At 33.5% G+C, this 18319-nt stretch overlaps 2 protein-coding genes across 2 annotated transcripts in view; one reads left to right on the top strand and one right to left on the bottom strand.

The window, feature by feature from the left end:
- The first annotated feature begins 12290 nt into the window (after positions 1 to 12290).
- Positions 12291 to 16204, top strand: LOC6638217 (Bardet-Biedl syndrome 4 protein homolog). Its single transcript, XM_002061495.3, has 10 exons — positions 12291 to 12408; positions 12516 to 12655; positions 12784 to 12896; positions 13790 to 14080; positions 14199 to 14355; positions 14431 to 14553; positions 14627 to 14711; positions 15516 to 15602; positions 15722 to 15936; positions 16021 to 16204. Exons 1-10 carry the CDS (start codon positions 12327 to 12329, stop codon positions 16192 to 16194), a joined length of 1467 nt encoding a protein of 488 aa, XP_002061531.2. The 5' UTR covers positions 12291 to 12326; the 3' UTR covers positions 16195 to 16204.
- A 1058-nt stretch (positions 16205 to 17262) lies between these two features.
- Positions 17263 to 18319, bottom strand: part of LOC6638266 (G-protein coupled receptor dmsr-1) — a 65022-nt gene continuing 63965 nt past the window's right edge. Inside the window, exons 8-10 of the mRNA XM_023176030.2 lie at positions 17956 to 18144; positions 17696 to 17881; positions 17263 to 17621 (exon numbers count right to left, since the gene is read on the bottom strand). Coding sequence (XP_023031798.1) covers positions 17297 to 17621; positions 17696 to 17881; positions 17956 to 18144 — 700 coding nt within the window. The 3' untranslated portion in view covers positions 17263 to 17296. The remainder of the gene's footprint in view (positions 17622 to 17695; positions 17882 to 17955; positions 18145 to 18319) is intronic.

Genomic DNA, 18319 nt, shown 5'->3' with positions numbered 1-18319 from the left:
GTAAACTTTCTGAAAGTATATTTAACATATACGTTACTTTATTTTACAAAAAAAGGTTTTAGACTAATAATTATTTAGAAAAAAGGTTAAGAGATTGTTAAATGGTCAATTTAAATTGGTTTTGAACTCAAATATTTAAAATTTTTACATAAAATGACTTCATTTTTTCGATGTTTAAACACATATCAATATTTGTAAAGAATCTGAAATTACACAAGGAATCACTTTCTTATTAAAAATACTTGATCTCCTGACAAAGAAAATAACAGAAGGTACATTACCCTAAAGAGTATCTCAAATTCGATGCTTGAGAAATAAAAAAGCACTTAGAACGGTTAATTGCCTATGCAAAAAGTATATAATCATTGTGATAAAGCAAAAATCTATGCAATGTTTACAAAAACTTGTTTGTTCAATGCTTATAAAATGAAAAAGCTCCACAATAAGTGATAGACCTATCAATGATAAGGAAGAGGAAGATCATATATTCATGAAAATTGTAAATGATTGTACAAAATCAAGAGAAAAACTCGTTTAGTTGCATTTGAAATATCAAAGTCATGGAACCTTGGTGTTGGTTAGTTTTGTTTTGGCCTTGCTCAATATAGTTTTCATTATCATTCCGTCTGTTCTTAGGAAACTTCAACAATTACTGCAGATAGCGTTTCCCCTTTTAATTATTAAGTGAAAAATTGCTGATTCAATATTAGCCCTATGGGTGAAATAACTTTATTGCAATAGTTAAGTCGAACCATTAATCCACAAATTATTTGGGAATAAAAAAAAGTGGTTTTCGAAAACCTTTCCAATATTTTATTCTAATCACATTTGAACGAATTTCATTTTATCTTAATATTCCTTTTGGAAAATGATAGTTTAAATAGAAACCATAGAAAACTAATTGTTTGATAAGGTATGTACATTTTGGCCACGTTAATATACCAATATCAGCCTGCCGCTACTTGGTATTGTAACGTGAAATTTATAAATAAATATGCATTAGTTATTTCAACTTAATTCGATTTGAATACCCAAACAACTGTGTAATACTCTAAAGTTGATCCTTGGAGTAAAAGTAACCTACTCACTTTATCAATAAATAGTTCTACTATGAGCATATAAAATGTCTGTATGTATGTAGCTTTATACGATATCGATATCTTGGGAAAATTTGTGTATAGAGAATGGCAAAAGGACAAAGTTGTTGACACATTTTGGCAAAGACAAGCTCAAGCTCACGACAGCAGCAACCAACACACACAAACACACACTCAGACGAACACACAACATTTTGGTGTAAGGAAAACTCATGCATTAGCATAACTATTGAATTTTGGAGAAAATGTCAGGGACGTAAAGCAGAGAGAGACAGAGAGATGTAAGGGAGTTTTTCCTGTGGTGAAAATACCAGAAAAGCGAATAAAAAAAAAAAGCGGAAAAAAACAATGAGAAACATGTTGTAAGTGTAAAATTGGCAAAAATTTTATATACAAGCCAAAAAAATGTTATACGGTTCGGTTGTTGTGAGTGAAAATGTGCCTGGGAATGTGCCAAAAAGTTCTCTCTTTCTCTGTGCAAAAATATGCGTAGTGAAGTTATGTCTCCCCCCCCTAACCCATCAAGCCAACTTCCATTTCCCCACTCCCACTCCCACTCTTTGCTGCATCCTGTCTTTCTCACTCGGCATGGTTGTAATTTATGTCAAACAAACTATGAAAAATATTGTGCAACACTTCACATAGATAAATGCGGCCATGCGGAATGTTTATTTGCTATGAAATTTGAGGCATGCAACGCTTATGAGAAAAATAGAATTCATTTTCCACTTTCGCTCTTGGTCTACCAATGTAATAACTCTATTTTTCATGCTGAAATTGTTTTCAAATGTAAATTGTAAAATTGCTTTGAAAATGTTAAAATTTCAAGCATCATCATCATCATCATGAACAGTGGATAAAACATCAAAGGCTAAAATGGCCCATTAAACATTTACCAGATCTGATGAAGAGGTTCGACTGGTTGGCTGACTGACTGACTAGCAGGCTGGCTGGTTTCTCCCCTTGACTTTTATTAAACAAATAATGCAATTAGGCTAGGGTTCAAATGTATTGGGGTTCAATAAAGAGTTCATTGAAGGGTTGACTTCTCTCTTACTCTCTCTCTCTCTCTCTTAGTCCGTCTCTCTCTTTCTCTGTATATAATTGATGATGATGAAGGCACAAAAAATGGACCAGCAACATCAACCAACCAGCTAGCAACATCATCATCAGCAATCAAGCAACACTCGAGTTTTGTGGCTTTTTTGGTTAATGAATAATAAGCAAAAGGGCAGGGCTTGTCAATGTGCCCCTCATATGTGTGTAGGGCTCCCATCCAACCTGTGTGAGCAAACTGAATTTGTCTCGTTAATTAATTAAATTGTCTTCTCCAACTGCTTCTCTAGCTCTCTTCTCAATTTCATACCTAACTATTGAGAAATCTTTTGGCATTTGAACTCGAACTCGAACTTCAACTTTGAGTATCATCTTTGCTCTATTTTTTCTTGATGTTTTATATTTTTTTTTTTAGGGGTGTAGCGAGGAAGCCAATTAATGATTTTTAGGTTAATTTGATCTGGTTGATGCCAGTTTCAGTTTCATTTTTCATATTCATTTACTCACACTATATTTATTACATTTTTTTTTTTTGCCATGAATCATTTATTCATTCATAAAAACCCATCGAGTAAATAATTCAATTTACTGCTTCAATGCGTCATCTCGAGTTAATTAAAAAACAAAACAAAAAACACACAAACACAAATTGTAAAGTGCCTAGAAAAACGAAAGTATTATACCCTCACAACAAGATGATTGCCAAAAAATTTTTAACTTTAACTTTTATATTGCTACAATTAAAATCCATGAGATTTTTCCCAACTCTTCATCGAATATTGTTGTTATTAAGAATTTAGAGAAGTTTCGAGTATTTGATTTTGTTATTCTAAACATTTCAACAGATTTAAATTCCATTTGTCTAAAATGACTATTTTAAAGCGGTAACTTGAAGCTTTTATCGATTTAATGCTTAAGGAGGATCTTTAATACTTTTATCTTATATTACGATGTTTTAAATCAAAATCAAATTTCAAATCAACTTTCACCTAAAGCAGGTAAGTTTCCTGTTACTTGGTTGTGAGGCATATTATTTTAAGAGTAAATATTAAAATTTAAGTTAAATATTGACCCATTATTGGTATTGAATTTCTTTAAACAGTTTTAAAACAATTTATTGGTCGTCAAATTTAAATTTATTATACTTTAAGAACAAAATTTAACAGTTTGAGAATTCATTAAGATTTAAAAGAACCGAAATTTTTAGTCACTCTTTTTTTAAGCCGAAATAAAATAATAATATAAAATTAATAACAATAATAATATGTTAAATAATATAATAATTATTCGGTGTGGGGAGAAGATTTGTTTGTTTGTCTGTAAAACGTTCCTTTTTAAACATCTGAAGTTTAAGTTACTTAAAGTTCAGAATGTAAGGGCAAAAACAAATAATTCATGCTTATAATTATTATATTTGTTATTCCATAGTGCTTAAAATAATCAATAACTTTTTAAAGTTTATGTTGTTAACTGCTTAATGTCGTAAGATCTTTCTAATTTCTTAATTTAGAAACTAACACAAAACAAGATTACTTATGTTGCTAATAGAATATCATCAACTTGGAGTTAAGATTTTTTTGATTTATGAATAGAAACATTAAAAAATAATACATTTTTTGAAAATTGTGAGATAGAGTTCAATTTAAATTGTCTATATCTCGACGTCAAATTAGAAAAAGGAAAGGGGTGGTAGCATGTTCTCACCATATTTAACCAAATAATTGTTCGTGGATTTTCTTGGGATTTAATTAAATTAAACTCAATTAGTTATTGATAAATTACATGCTCACACTCCGCTTTGTTTTTTGGTAACCATTTCTCGGAGTTATCCAATTGTCGACCCTTTTGATGTAACCCATTAGTGAGTGGGGTGGGGTAGGGTAGGTTAGGGTCGGTTATATTAGGGTATGCGGGTCTCATGCGATGCGATAATAATAATGCCACAAAAGTCAACCCAAGTCAACAACAACAACAACAACGAACAAGCAACGAAGCAACCCCCAAATGATGTTATGAAGCATAAATGCAACGACGTCATGAAGGTCAACATACAGATGCCAGAATGCCAATGTCTCCCTCTCTCGCACACTGTTGCTGTTGTTGCACCCAAGTCTTCTCCCTCCGTGGTCAATTGAAGAGGTTAAATTGTGTGTGTGAGTGTGTGTATGTGCTGCAGGGGACTTGGGGATTGGGGGGTGGCTGCATGGAGGCTTAGTCATGTCCCCAGGGTGTTAATGTTAATGCTGGAAAATGCCAAAGGCGGCAAATATCATCTCATCGGCATATATCGGTTTGGGTCCGGCAATGGCAATTATAATTTGAACGAATTAAAAATTAATGTTTGTTGTTTGTTCTGTTGCTGTTGCTGCTGGTCAAAGCATAATTGTAATTGTTGACTCAGAGTCAGAACGACAGCCAGCCAGAGAAAGAGAGCGAGAGGAAGAGAGAAAGCAACTGAAGAGTTGCCCTGCCTATGACCTTTTGCTTATTAAAATTTAATTAACATAACGAAGTATGAGCACACACTTTGGTATGGGCATATATATAAGTGTGTGTGTGTGTGTGTGTGCCTGTGTGCGTGTGTGTATATATATATATGCGGGCAATTTGCCAAGATCTACATACCACAATTCATTAATTTGGTCGCGGTTAATCAATCGACACATAACCAAGAATTAAACCTAATCAAAGGCCACATTTAGCGGTTTCTTTGCCCCAAAAGCTTACAGTCAAATTAGTATTTAGTCAATCATACCAAAGTCAATGGCAAGTTAGAGCTAATTATCTTGATATGCAGTTAATCTTAGATATCTAATAACAACAGCAAATAGAGGACTTCGTAAATCTTGAATTCTGACATTTAGATTAGAACTAAACTGTGATAAGAGTTAAGTTTAAGTTAACGTCAAATGACGAGATTAGCATAACCTGTCAGGGTTCATTGGCGGATCTAGTGCTGTAAAATGAGGGAATTTTGCCACTCTAATTAGTGAATAACCCTTGGCTCGAATCACTTAAGGACCCTTACCACCAACAACACGCTATTTGCCTCTATTGATGGTCAAAATTCTTGGAAAACTGATAAATGCAACTGAAATATCAGAATTTTGTATAAATTTTTACTACTTTTCACTGTGTCTACGACCAAAAAATAAGTCTTTGAAGAGGTCGAAACTGACAAATGCCTCCATCGAAATATACAGAATTTTTTAAGCCGAAAATTACTCACTTTTTTCATCTAACAACTCTTGAAAATATTTTGTAGATCTGTCCATGTTTACGAGATTCTTAATGCTAATGAACAGACCAATTTCAACTGCTGACAACTAGATTTTAGTCAAACTTAAGCTTTTATTGGTAAACAGTAAACCTAAAGCCAACTTGCAGTTAGTCCAAAAATACCTAAACTGTTAAACTTAAGTACTTCAAACACTGTAAACCTTAAGTTAACTTGCCATAATCTCAATAAACAGTTAAGTTTGAGTTAGCTAAAACATTTAATATAGACTTGAATTGTTGGTATATAAAATTATGGTCATACTTTATAATTTATATAGAGAATGTATAAAAGTCAAGAATGATAAAAAGGATGCCTGTAAATCTTATCGCTCTTGCTCTCTTTTCCCATGTGCATAATCAGTGCACTCAGGCACAAAACCCAGTTATGTTCAAGTGTCACCAAAGATGGCCGCAACTGTCTGGCCATATAACAAAACGAGAGTCGAGTCGGAGTCAGAGTCGGAGACTGAGTTGGAGCCTGGCCTAGCCTAGCCTAGTTGTGTGGGCCCCTTTTGCCTAGTTGTTCTGCATTTGACAGAGATGCTACTCTTGGCTCCATTTGTACCTGTAGCCCTTTTTGAGATGGGAATGTGCGAATGTGCGATTGTGTGTGTGTGTGTGTGTGTTTGTGTGTTTGTGTGTATGTGTCTGTCTCCTCTTTACTTGTAGTTGCTCATTTTTCTCATATGTATGTATGTACGTATACCGTAAGCCGACATCTGCCTTTTCTCTTCATACTTTCTTTCTTTCATTCACAATTTTTTTTTTTTTTATATTTTGTTGGCTTGTTTTGTTTTCTCTCTCACTGCTGAAAGGATTTTAAATTTGAACGTCGAGGATACTTGAAAATGCCTTTTTCCTCATTCTTTCTTCCTTCCCCTTACATGTGTGGGGGACGTCTTGAAGTGTTTATACTATGCACACACACACACGCAGGTGATTGTATATGTATGTATGCATGTACATACATATTGTAGGTAGTAACTTTTTCTCCATACAACGCAGTTTTCTTGTTTATGGTAATTACTTCACAAATCTTGCAACTTTTTAATTAACTTAATTTGCTTGAAAATGCAGAAGGAAAAAGTCTCTACAGGAAAAAATAAAAAATGAGAAGGGAAAACGAAAATGAAAATGCATTTTATGTACCATCAAATCAAGTGATTGCCAGGCGGCACCTCTCTTAAGACTCGGCAGGACATGTGGTTAACGCTGTTTTTCTCTTCAACTCCCTCCACTCCCCAGCCCCCCGCCCCTCATCTACTCGATGTCATGTCAACTGAGGGACAACTCAACTTCAAGTTGTGTGTGTTATGTGTGTATGCGGTTACATCAAATGCAAAAGGCAGCAACAGCAACAGCAGAAGCAGCAGCAGCAGATGCCATGCGATGCACATTGTCAAAATCTGTCACTCAGATACACACACAAACATAGACACAAACACACACACACACCATACACACATAACATGCAGAATAACCACAGGGCTAGAACGCGTTCACTTTTCGCACCTCTCTCACACCTGATCTAATGAGCTGTCAGCAGCAATGGCAGCAGGCAGGCAAAGGCAACCGCAAGATTTTCCAGCCGCACACCTAACACAGAGGCATAGCCAAAAGAGGGGGTAATTTAGGTCCCATTAATTGCTGTCTAATTAGTGTTCAAGTCTTTAAAAAGATGCATGAAAAACTCAGTAAAACTGTGTGATATTACCAAACTCAATAGTTTATAATTGCCTTTGTTTTGCAGAATTATTTATTTTTCATAACAATAAGCAATGCTGATAAAGTGGTCATTCCTGTCTCCTTTCCGGTTTAAATGTCAGATTGCTAAATAATAGCATTAAGTTAACCCTCATTCAGTATCAGAATCTACAAAATTGGTCTCACCAAAATCCGTAATTTGTCATAAAACGAAGTCAAACAAGCATATTTATTTTTTGGTTTGTTTCTTAAGTTTGATCCTAAAGGTAAATCATAGAACTTAAAATGTGAAATCAAAATTGATGAAAGAAGAAAATTTAGACCTGTTCCTGTTTTCAAAATCGGCTGAAGTTTCTAAATAAGTTGACTCCATTGGCTTTTACCTTAGGCTAATCCCTTTTAGTTAATATATCAGATCTTTATCTTCCATTTTTCATTCCAACCCAATTCCGAATTAAAACCAATTAAGTTTAAATACTATTCGAAAACAAGAGCAGGGCGTAGTATAAAATACAACTGTGTTAAAGTAAAACCAGAAATATATTTTAGTCATCTTTATAATTAAATTATAAACTTATTTGTTTTGTATTTTTAGTTAATAAAATAGAGCTCCAAAGACGATCTGTTTACGTCTTCATAATCCTAAAAGTTACCTCCAAGTGGCCAAACTTAAGGCATATAAAAATCTTTCAAAAATCATTTGGAATGACTTTGCCCAGGGTGACAACTACTTAATTTGATCGGCTTTCAAAACTTTAAATTATCTTCTAAATTTAATTAAAAGAAACAAAACAAAAATTAGGAAAGCAGCCATCTATAGTATCCAAAAATTATTCAGCAGTTTAAATTCTAAATTCAAGAAATGAAAAGATTTGAATAAGTTTATTTGAAAATAAAAACTTGAAAAAAACAACAAACTTCAAAGTGCTAAAGAACAAAAAGAAAATTTGAACTAACTTTCAACATGGACTAAAAGAAACATTTTGAAAATGTTTAGAATTAAAATAACTGTTAATTTTACCCCCTTTTTGAAACTCGTAGGACGTTCATGGCTTTACCTTGTTGTAGACACACAGTGTCTTTGGCATTGCTTAACATAGAGCTTGATTGCCATAAAACCAACAGAAACTAAGCTACAAGCATGCAGGAGGAGTTGCCAGCCATCGTGCTGTGCAGCTTAATTTGGTAAAAGCTACACAGGGAACACACACACACACACATACACTCGAAGTCAGGCCCACATTTTATAGAGGATATTAGAAACAACAAAATATATATATATATACCCATATGAAGTTAGTTAAATCGGTCAGTTTTGCATTGATAGTCTTTCTAATAATCTTGATGATTTACCAGCAAGACAAAGGCCAAAGCCTTGCATAAACTCACCTAGGTGACATTATAGCCAACAGTTAAGACTTGAAGTAATCACTAATTATGGCTTGTAAGTTTGGTTAACTTGTGTCCTGCACAAAGTTGCAGGGAATTAATACAAAATACATATGTAGTCAATAATTTATGCGAAATATTCAGAGCAAATCAACAGAGGCAAAAACATGGAAGTTAACTTAATTGCAATTGCACTTGCTGGTCTTCTGAAACTTGTTGGTCTTCAATTTTAATAACAAAGACCTAAGAAGATTTGAGATTAAATTTTTATAAGTATTTTTCAACTTACTCTAACTTGAGACTTATGCTTTAACTGAAACCTTATTTAAACTAACATTCTTAAATAAATACAAAAAACTTAACACTTAAGACTAATCTAACCCAACATTTCATCTTTTTTCTAAACAAATAAAACGTCATATAGCATCAAATGAAAATCAAACTTTCCACTAACTTCACACTTATTTAACACCAACTGAAACCAAAAATTAAATCAAATTACAGTTGTAACGGATTTCCTCAATTTCTGTTATAGTTTGGTCATAATTTGTTATACTTCCCTTTTTGATTGATTCGGCTTGATTCACTTCCTTTACCCATTTAGCTCACTCCCCTTTTTGCATGTTCATACAATACTTCAGCTAAAATAGTGTGTAAACATCAATTTGTGATTAAATGTTATGCCAAGCGGCATAAATTGGACAACAATAACAACAACTACAACTTCAACAATGGCAAATACAAACGGAAAAGCCAAAACCCTTGTCCCACTCAAAAAAAAAAAAAAAAAACAACGAGAAAAGGGAAAAACAAAGCATACTTATTTGGGTCATTCAGGCATAGAAAAATATTGTTTTGTCTCCTTAGCACAGATTGGGGTACAACATACCCCAAAAAAAGGGAAGAAAGAGGGAGAAAAGTGCGGAAAGAGGGGATGGGTAAACAAGTTGTCGATATTATGGTAAGGATATCTATGTAACTATTGCTATATTTAGGTGTCTGGTCGAAGCATTTTCATAATACAATAAAACTCATGGTCAAATAATAAAGTGAATGAATGGATGGACGGGACACAAAAGGCAAGACAAGCCAAGCTGAGACAGGACATTCGCATAAATTGTGAGACAAACAGGACAAGGAAGGAAATCCAAAACCAGCTTATAGGCCAAGCTGCGTATTTGTTGCAGCTACTTTACGACTTTTTCGTAGCGAGTGAATTACGAGGCACTTGCAATTCACATGGCTGAGAGAAGTACAACAACAACAACAACAGCACGCATCCAGTTCTGAGAATCTGTGGAGGGTAAGTCGCCTTTTTATGTCCCTTAGCCGCACAAATGTGCGTATGAATTGTTGGACCAAAGCCTCCCACAGCTCTCACTCTCACTTCTCACTAGCTAAAGTGCCGCTGTCCTCGTCCTCATCCTCGTCCTTGTTGTCCTCGTTGTCGTCGTCGACGTTGTCGTTGCCGTCTTTGTCGAGTGTAAATCATATTTACAGTGGTACAATAATTGAATTAGGTGGCTGCCTACCCTCACACTCATCACACGCCTCCAAATAAATGTATGTCTCCCAAATTGTGCCTTGCGGGAGTCCCCTTAACACAAACAATACTAAAAATGGCGGAAAAACGGAGAAATTTAATTAAGCATAAAAGTCGCACGTTTGTCGTGTCCCTTTTTCTCTCTAATCAATTTTTGTTTCCCAAATGTGGAATATATATATTCCATGGATGGGCAATTGATTTAAAAATCTTTCCTACTTTACAATATTTCTGCAATATTGTTTCCTCAAAGTATTTAAAACGTGCCATCGCGAAAGCTAAGTGATATGGCAAAGCTTTGATTGAGTTTTCCAATAAGCTTTTTTGTTAGCCAAGACAAAAACTCAAAAATAAACTTAAATTCATTTTTGGGACGGATAATCAGAGATGCCCACGTGATAAAAGCTCAATTAGTCGTGAGTATCGGAAAGCTCTGGGTTGGTAACATTAGGGACTGTGAAATATATATAAAACATTGAATAATGATTACTAAAAGAACAATTTTTTTGCTTAGCTGTCAAATTTATTTTTAAGTCGCAAGCAATCCACATTTTAAATAATATAAAATTAACTTCTTTTTGACGTAAAATAACACCACAAAGTTAAGTCTAGCCTAGAGTCAACTAATTGATTATTTGAATTTTTGTTGCTTAATATCGAAATAAATTGTTAAAAAACCCTTTGTACAATACCTCAAAGAATAATGCTTATAATCTGATTCTAAAAATTTGTACAAGAATTTTCAAATGTAAAGTTTTAGCTTTTGTTAACACTTAAGTCTAGTTTCGTGTTCGAAAAGTTGTTTTAAATTGTTTTCCTTGTTTAAAATTATCGCAATTATATGATGGTACTAGATTTTTAATTTACTTCATTATCATTAATGATCTCAAGATTAGTCTATTATACACTAAGTTCAAATTATCAAATCATTTTACACAAATTTAAAAGCACTTTAATTTCCTATCTTTAATATATTTGTCCAACATATTTTAAAAGAAACTCTAAAAAATAAATTAGGATCAATTCAAAAAGGTTTTTGGAATTTAACATTGGAATGAAATTGAAATACTTGAAACTTGGAACTAAAATATTTTCTTTTAAAAGTTTTAAAGACACTTAAAATACTAAAGCAAGTTGTTATAGTAAATAAACCAGAAATTTAAAGTCGGCTTGAAAATTACTAAGTTAGACACTTAAATTAATAATAAATTGTTACCTATCGCAATGAATGAATATATTTAATATTGGAAATAATTGGAAAAATAATAGGTCAATCTTATCTGATCACACATATCGAATTGAAATATTCATGATGATATTCCTATTAACTATATATTAAAATTTCCAAATAAATATATTTTTCTTAACTTCTTCAAGAACAGATGGAAGAGATTTGATTGATTTAAAAAAAAAAAGTTTGATTCAAAAATATAAGACCCTCAAATTGATTTGTTGATAATAGTTTTTTAATTTTGTTATATTTGTTGCCAAGTCAAATTTTCATGATTGGAATTTTCTTTAATGTTTCATTGAATACCGCTATTTCCTCGACGACACAAAAAATGCCTAACTCACATCACGTAGACGTTGCAGTTTTTCCGATGTTTACTTGTTTTTTGGTTTTTTTTTTTTAGCATTTTTCACACATTTGAGCAATCATGCGATTCGATACGCTTATCTAGTGCGCGATCTCGTGGTTGATGTTGATCTTGTACGATATTTTCATGCATTAATTGCTCTCGGTTAAATATTTTTGGCCAGATTCGATATTATGAATGTAGATCACGATCGACTACGAAAATGGAGAACGAGTGCCAAAACTCAATGGTGGCTCGGTGTGACCGGTGTGAATTGGATTGAGTGATTAAAGGCGGCAGTTTCGATGCCGATGTCGGGATATAACCATTTCTGGGTTTTCATTTGTCGGCGTGATATGGAAACTTGTCTGCAAATATTTTGTTTACCTTGCCCATACAAACATTTATAGGTTTATGTGTTTTTATTAGTTTTCTATTGATTTCTATTGCATTCGATTGATGTCTAATTAAAAATACAAAAAAAAAAACACTTAGTTGCATTGGAATGTGTTTTGCTTAATTAATTCGACAAGTTAATCTTTTGGTAGTAGTATGGCAACACTAAGAATGACGACAACAATGGCAACAACAACTTGTTGCCCCTGGCAACCCATTTGGGTAAAAAGTTACCAAAACAATACCCTCAGCTCTGTTACTTCGTTTTCTCTCCATTTTATCCCTATGATGTATGAGCCAGGCAGCGAGCAAATTAACTGCAACGGCCACATTATTGACTTGCCCTCGCTGGAGGTAGTAAAAACAGGTAAGTTTTTCCGCTTCCGTTACTCTAATTCGATGGATTTAACCTGACCAAACATCTGTTTGGGCTTTTTTGTCAATTCCCGAACAAACAAACAAAAAAACACATAGCACCCAAAATGCCAGGAGATGCAAATATTGATTGGTTACTTCACATTTACTTTACCCGGCGTGAATTTAAACGCTGTCGTCGTCTTATCGAACGTGAGTTGAATCGTCATTTGAATCCTGAATATCTATACTTTGTGCAGGTAAGAAACATTACATTATCCATTCCTTCCATCTCCCCCTTTCCAACTTGTTTGCTACTTATTCATACCCATCTATATCTATCTGCTCTTCCTTCTATCCCACAACCGAATTGATTGCCTCTTATCAGGGCTTAATTGACCGCGAAGAAGGCAATAACATTGAGGCATTGAGAAATCTACAAAAATCAGTGGAGCTAAATTCAAAAAACACCGAGACCTATAAAGAAATTGGACGCACCCTGTAAGTTTATTTACAATTGATTTTTAGTTTGTTTTTTCCTTCGATTCGATTAAAGCAATGTTTGGAAGTCAAAAGAAGTCTGCGCTTTTCTTGAATCCTTGCCAAAAGTTTTATTGTAAATAAGTAATGAAACTCTTAATATTATCAAAGCAAAATACTTTTACTGAATTTTAGTGTAGAGACTTTGAGCAATGGCTTGAAAAAGTTATTTCAGTAGTATCAAGCAGCAATTATTTCTGTATAAAAAATTGGAGAACTTGGAGACTTTGGAGAGATTTAAAAGTTGCCACAAAGACCTGTGAGATGCTTAGTTGTTTGAAATCAAACAAAATCTGTTATTTGCTTTGGAAAGTTCTTAAAAAATTCTCAGTAATTGTTAGCTTTTTTGATATATTATGCTTGAGCTTTCATATATACTTTAATACTACTGTAGACTTTTTAATGATGTGTAGAAAGTTATGAAGAGATTGGATAAAGCTTAAAAGTATTGCTAAAATGGTTCAATATATTAAAAACTCTAAATTTTAGTTTTTGTAGAGTTTGGAGACTTTGGCGACTTGATAGAAAAAGTATTAATAAGAAAGTTGTAAAGCGGTTTAGTAACTTTAACATCTTTTGAAAGAGATTGTTTAGAATTTGGAGACTTCATAAACTTAAGAAAACTGTTAATTTAATATAAATTAAAAGTTGAATATAAGTTAAAAACATTCTTATCTTATGTTTATAATAGTTCAGAAAAGATAGAAATGAAGAATATCAAGCAAGTTTTTGTAAAACGTTAAAAAACTTTTTATAGATTATCTCAGTCTTCACTTTTGAGGGTTTTTAAAAATGCGATACCCACTAGAAAAGTATCATCAATAATCTCTGTGGCTGTGGTTTTTTCTTTCTAGCTATTTAATGGGACGCTTTGCACAGGCTTTAAATGTATTCCGTGAGGCGGAACAACTTAGTCCCCGTCAGGATCATGAAATTTATCATTACTTAGGCGAACTATTATATAGGGCAGCTGCCACACAAACTAAACGTGAAGTGGCACGTCAACAACTGGCCGAGTCACGTTCCTATTTTGAAATGTCCATACAAAGTGGTAAAAAATTGGAAAGTTTTATGCGTCTAGCTGAGCTGTATCGCAAGGAGAAGGAATACCAAATGGCCATTGATGTGCTTGAGACATGTTTACAGTGAGTCTCTGCTAATGACATGACGTAGTTCTCACCCTCTAACCCCCCTTCCCTCTTTGCAAGAAAAAGAAAAACACAATGAACTAAAGTGATTTCCTTTTTCTACCCAAACCACCAGTTTGACACCCGAAAATGCTGAGGTATTGACTGAAATCAGCGTTTTATATTTAAAAATCAATGAGACCCAAAAGGCCTACGATCGTCTGCAGGAAGTCGTTAACATTGAAAGGAAATGCCAGCCAAAGGGCTTGCTAGCCTTTGGTGCCATTTTGCAGGTGAATATCATGAATTGAAATGCTTAAAGGTTTCTTTGGTGGTTTTTGTTATCTCAACTTTTGTCTGAACATTAGTCGCGCAACGACATCGATGGCGCCTTGAGCAAATATAGTCAAATCGCAAATGCCGAACCGGAAATTGCCGAACTCTGGAATAACATTGGTTTGTGTTTCTTTAAGAAGCAAAAATTCATTGTGGTAAGCCTATACAATTCAATGAAATTATGTTGAAAACTTAATCAGCTATTCATGAATTTAATTTCATTCTCAGGCAATTTCATCGTTACGCAAATCAGTTTGGCTCTCACCGCTCAACTATAATGCTCTTTATAATTTGAGTTTAATTTACATTGCTTGTATGTGTAGGAGTCGTTAATTCTAATGAAAACAGAAATTAGGAATTTAGTAAGAAGTGAATTAACTCAATCAAGAGGCTACATTGCCTTGGGTCAACTGGAGATATTTTACTCCTCCTACGCAGAGTCAGAGCTGAACTTATTAGTAGATAGACCGACAGTAAGAAGTTACGCTTGATTGAATCGTTTAATGAAGCAACGTAGATGAAGTGTAAATCATAATAAACATATTTACTGACCCGGATTTGTGGCCATTGGAAAAAGATTTCTACCAAGCAGACGAGTTAACAAGTCACTTTTAATGAATTGTTTAGCCGGAAATCGAAACTACCAACCGCGAAATTGTTAAACTATTGGCACTTTAAATTTTTTGCCTTACTAGTCGTCCTTTTTGTTTTGAGCTTATGTTGTGGTTAGCTCAAAATTTTACTTGTAGCAATTCTAGGCACGTTTTCTATATAAAAACATTTAGCACGTGTTTTTTCTAATGGCGAACAACACAACAAAAAAAAAAAGAGTGAGGGCAAGGGAAATAATATAAACAAATACCAAGAGAGAGAGAGGGAGAGTGAGAGGGGGGGTGGATTTTAATAAATTCTTAAAAGTGTCCGCCCCTAACACCCAAAGAACTAACTAGCCTAAGTAAAGCCTAACCCCAGGGGCTTTTTTTTTATTTGTTTGCAGGACTGGCCGTCTGACTGGCTGAATGCCTACTTTTGTTCCATATTTTGTGCATTGTTTGTTGTTGTTGTTTTGCTTTACTGTTGTTTATTTGTTTAAATTGTTTTTCTTCTTCTCCTCTAGCTGAACAATATGCCAGTGCCTTTCACACTCTGGCAGCAGCCATAAACCTGCGCAAGGACAATGCTGAATGTTATATGCTATTGGGATGTAAGTAAGAAATGAGGAATCAACAAAAGATGAATTTGATGGTATAGAGTAGTGCAGGGGAGGAGAGAAGAAGTAAGGAAGATGAACTTCAAAGTTACTTCAAAAATTCTTGTTTTCAGTATGTTTACGTAAATTGGATGATATGGAGAACGCATTTAATGCCTTTGAGCGTGCTGGCAATGTGATATTGGCCTTTCCGGCAAACTCTACACGTAATCCTTTAATATTTTTGAATTATGCCCTATTCTGCTATGAGACAGGACGTTTGGCCTTGGCTACCGAGCAGTACAATAGATTTTTGAGTCAAGCTCAGGACTTAATGCTACCCACTGAGGTAAACAAAATAAATATGTATTTATTACAATTTAGTTTGTCTAACCTTCTCCATATCTCGGTTTCTTTTGTTCACCATTTTCAGTACAAATATCAAGCAACCAAATTGAAATCTCTTCTACGCATTACAAGTAATGGCAATGGCATTTTATTGGACGCAAGTGAAAATGATATCCGAATATCCGAGCACACTAATGGTCTCCAGCAGACAGATGACTTACCATTGGAAGTGAATGCAGTTGTAAATAATCAAAATTAATCAAAGAACTCACAACAAAAATGCTTTATTATTTAAGATAATTTAAACAATAAATTTTGTATGAAATTGTAATTTAATTCTCTTGTTTTTACATCAAATTTTATTTTTTTTTATTTTGTGTGTGTAAGCCAATGTAAATATACATTTTAATAGAAAACATCAGCTGTATGTATGAATTTACATATACAATATACATATAGAAATGTTTGTATACATTAAAGTATATTAGTTTGTAATACTTTACTTTCATTATTTGTATGGAATTTGTTGTGTTTGTAATTGTAATTTTATTTCGATTAGAATTGTTCGATGAATTGCAAAAAAAAAAAACGAGATGATCTAACATATTTGGGAAATGCCCTTGCCTATTTCTGATAATTCCCATGGGTTTGACTTTTCTATTTCAATTTTCAAGGCAAACGAACTTTATTTATTTGTTTCATGGTTGACACTTCACCTAAATATCATCAAAATATTTTTTTTTTTTAAATTTTCATTTTATTCTTCTGGTTTTTGAAATATAAAAAAATGACAAATGAAAAATGCAATTATACAGTAATTTTCCAATCAGGGCGACTTCCTACTCAGTATTCATGTCAAATGTTTTTAGACCAACATTATTTGCCTTAAATGTCAAACAATTCTAATTTTAAATTTCTAAATTTCTTATGCCAAAGAAAACTATAAAAAAATTTCAAGGGGCTCAGCTTTCAGTTTTCTTTTGTAGTTTTCTTTGGCATTTCACTGCTTGCAAAAATTAAATTTAATTTTCATTATTTTTTTTGTTGTTTCTTATTTTCACTTAACTTAAGGTAAAAACTTGTAACTTTAAATCTCTTATTAAATGCTAAATATGTATATATATTTTTTTTTTCATTAAACACTTAAATCACACACTTAAACTGGAAATGGCACTTTTGCAAAAATCATGAAAATTAATCGAAATCATTCACAGTTTAGCTTCAATTTTTTGTTTTATTGGTTGGTGCACCCGAAAAGACTTTTAAAAAGTTTATAGTTTTATTTTAATCGTGTTTTTTTTTTGTATCTCTTTGAGATTTTTTTTTTTTTAGTAGTGTTTTTATTTTATTTGTGATCTTAACTAAACGCAAGTGGTAGTTACTCTAGTTAGACGTGTCATTTCTGAACTACCAAAATGCCTTTTAAAAAACAATGAACGAAATGTTGTACGAAACTGTTTGGACATAAAGCCATAGAGAACAAAACCGACAGCCGCATTAATAAGAGCTAAAAGATCCACTATTTCACCAAATGGTGGATAGCAGTGTTCAAAGAAACATTTCTTTAATATCCCCGACAATAGGCCAAGTAAGCCCTGTGGAAATTCCGTCACAAGAAATAGTATTAGCACAGCAACCAAAAGTAAAGTAGTTCGATCATTTCGTCTATCACAACGTGGTGGCCTACTAAATGGATTAGAAAGAAAATAAATTATGGTTGAGATTACAAAATAAAGTTAGAGATGAAATAATTTACTTACCGCTTGGACTTGGTTTGATCATTCAAATTAAATTGTATGGCATATTTGGCGGTGGTATCATAATCCTTTAATTTAAGTCGACGTCTTGAGGCCTCACACAGCACATGCATTAGAACCAAACTAATTATGGTTAATATGCAGCAAGGCAGTAGCTTTATAATCACGGAATGTATCCAGAAATTAAATCTACAATAAATAAAGAATGAGCTATATTCAAGCCAAAGAGAGAGAAAGAGAGAGAGAGAGAGAGGTCTACCCACCTATATAGAATTGAATTGTTGTCAAAATATACATGAAACATGGCCTCATCGGTGGCCAACTCGTGCGTTTCTCTCACCTTGAAGACAAAATATGTTGGCAAACATAATATCGGTGAGATGAGAAATGGAAAGAGTATGGCCTCTCTGGAATGTGCCAGCAGAAAGTTTGCACAACTACCATTCGGATGTCTGTGGAAAAGAGATGGTAATAGTTTGCTATAACAAAAAAAAAAGGGGGTGGAAGTGAAGAAAAAAAGGGAGGGGGAAAAATCCAAATTGCTGCCTGGTTAAAGCCTTCGTTAAAGCGTCATTGAGGTTAAGCGAATTCAGTATGTTTTACTGTAGATCAAATATAGTATATGTA

This window comes from Drosophila willistoni, assembly GCF_018902025.1.
Source record: "Drosophila willistoni isolate 14030-0811.24 chromosome 2L unlocalized genomic scaffold, UCI_dwil_1.1 Seg139, whole genome shotgun sequence".
Taxonomy (NCBI): Eukaryota; Metazoa; Arthropoda; class Insecta; order Diptera; family Drosophilidae; genus Drosophila; species Drosophila willistoni.
This window is presented reverse-complemented; position numbering and strand designations above follow the sequence as displayed.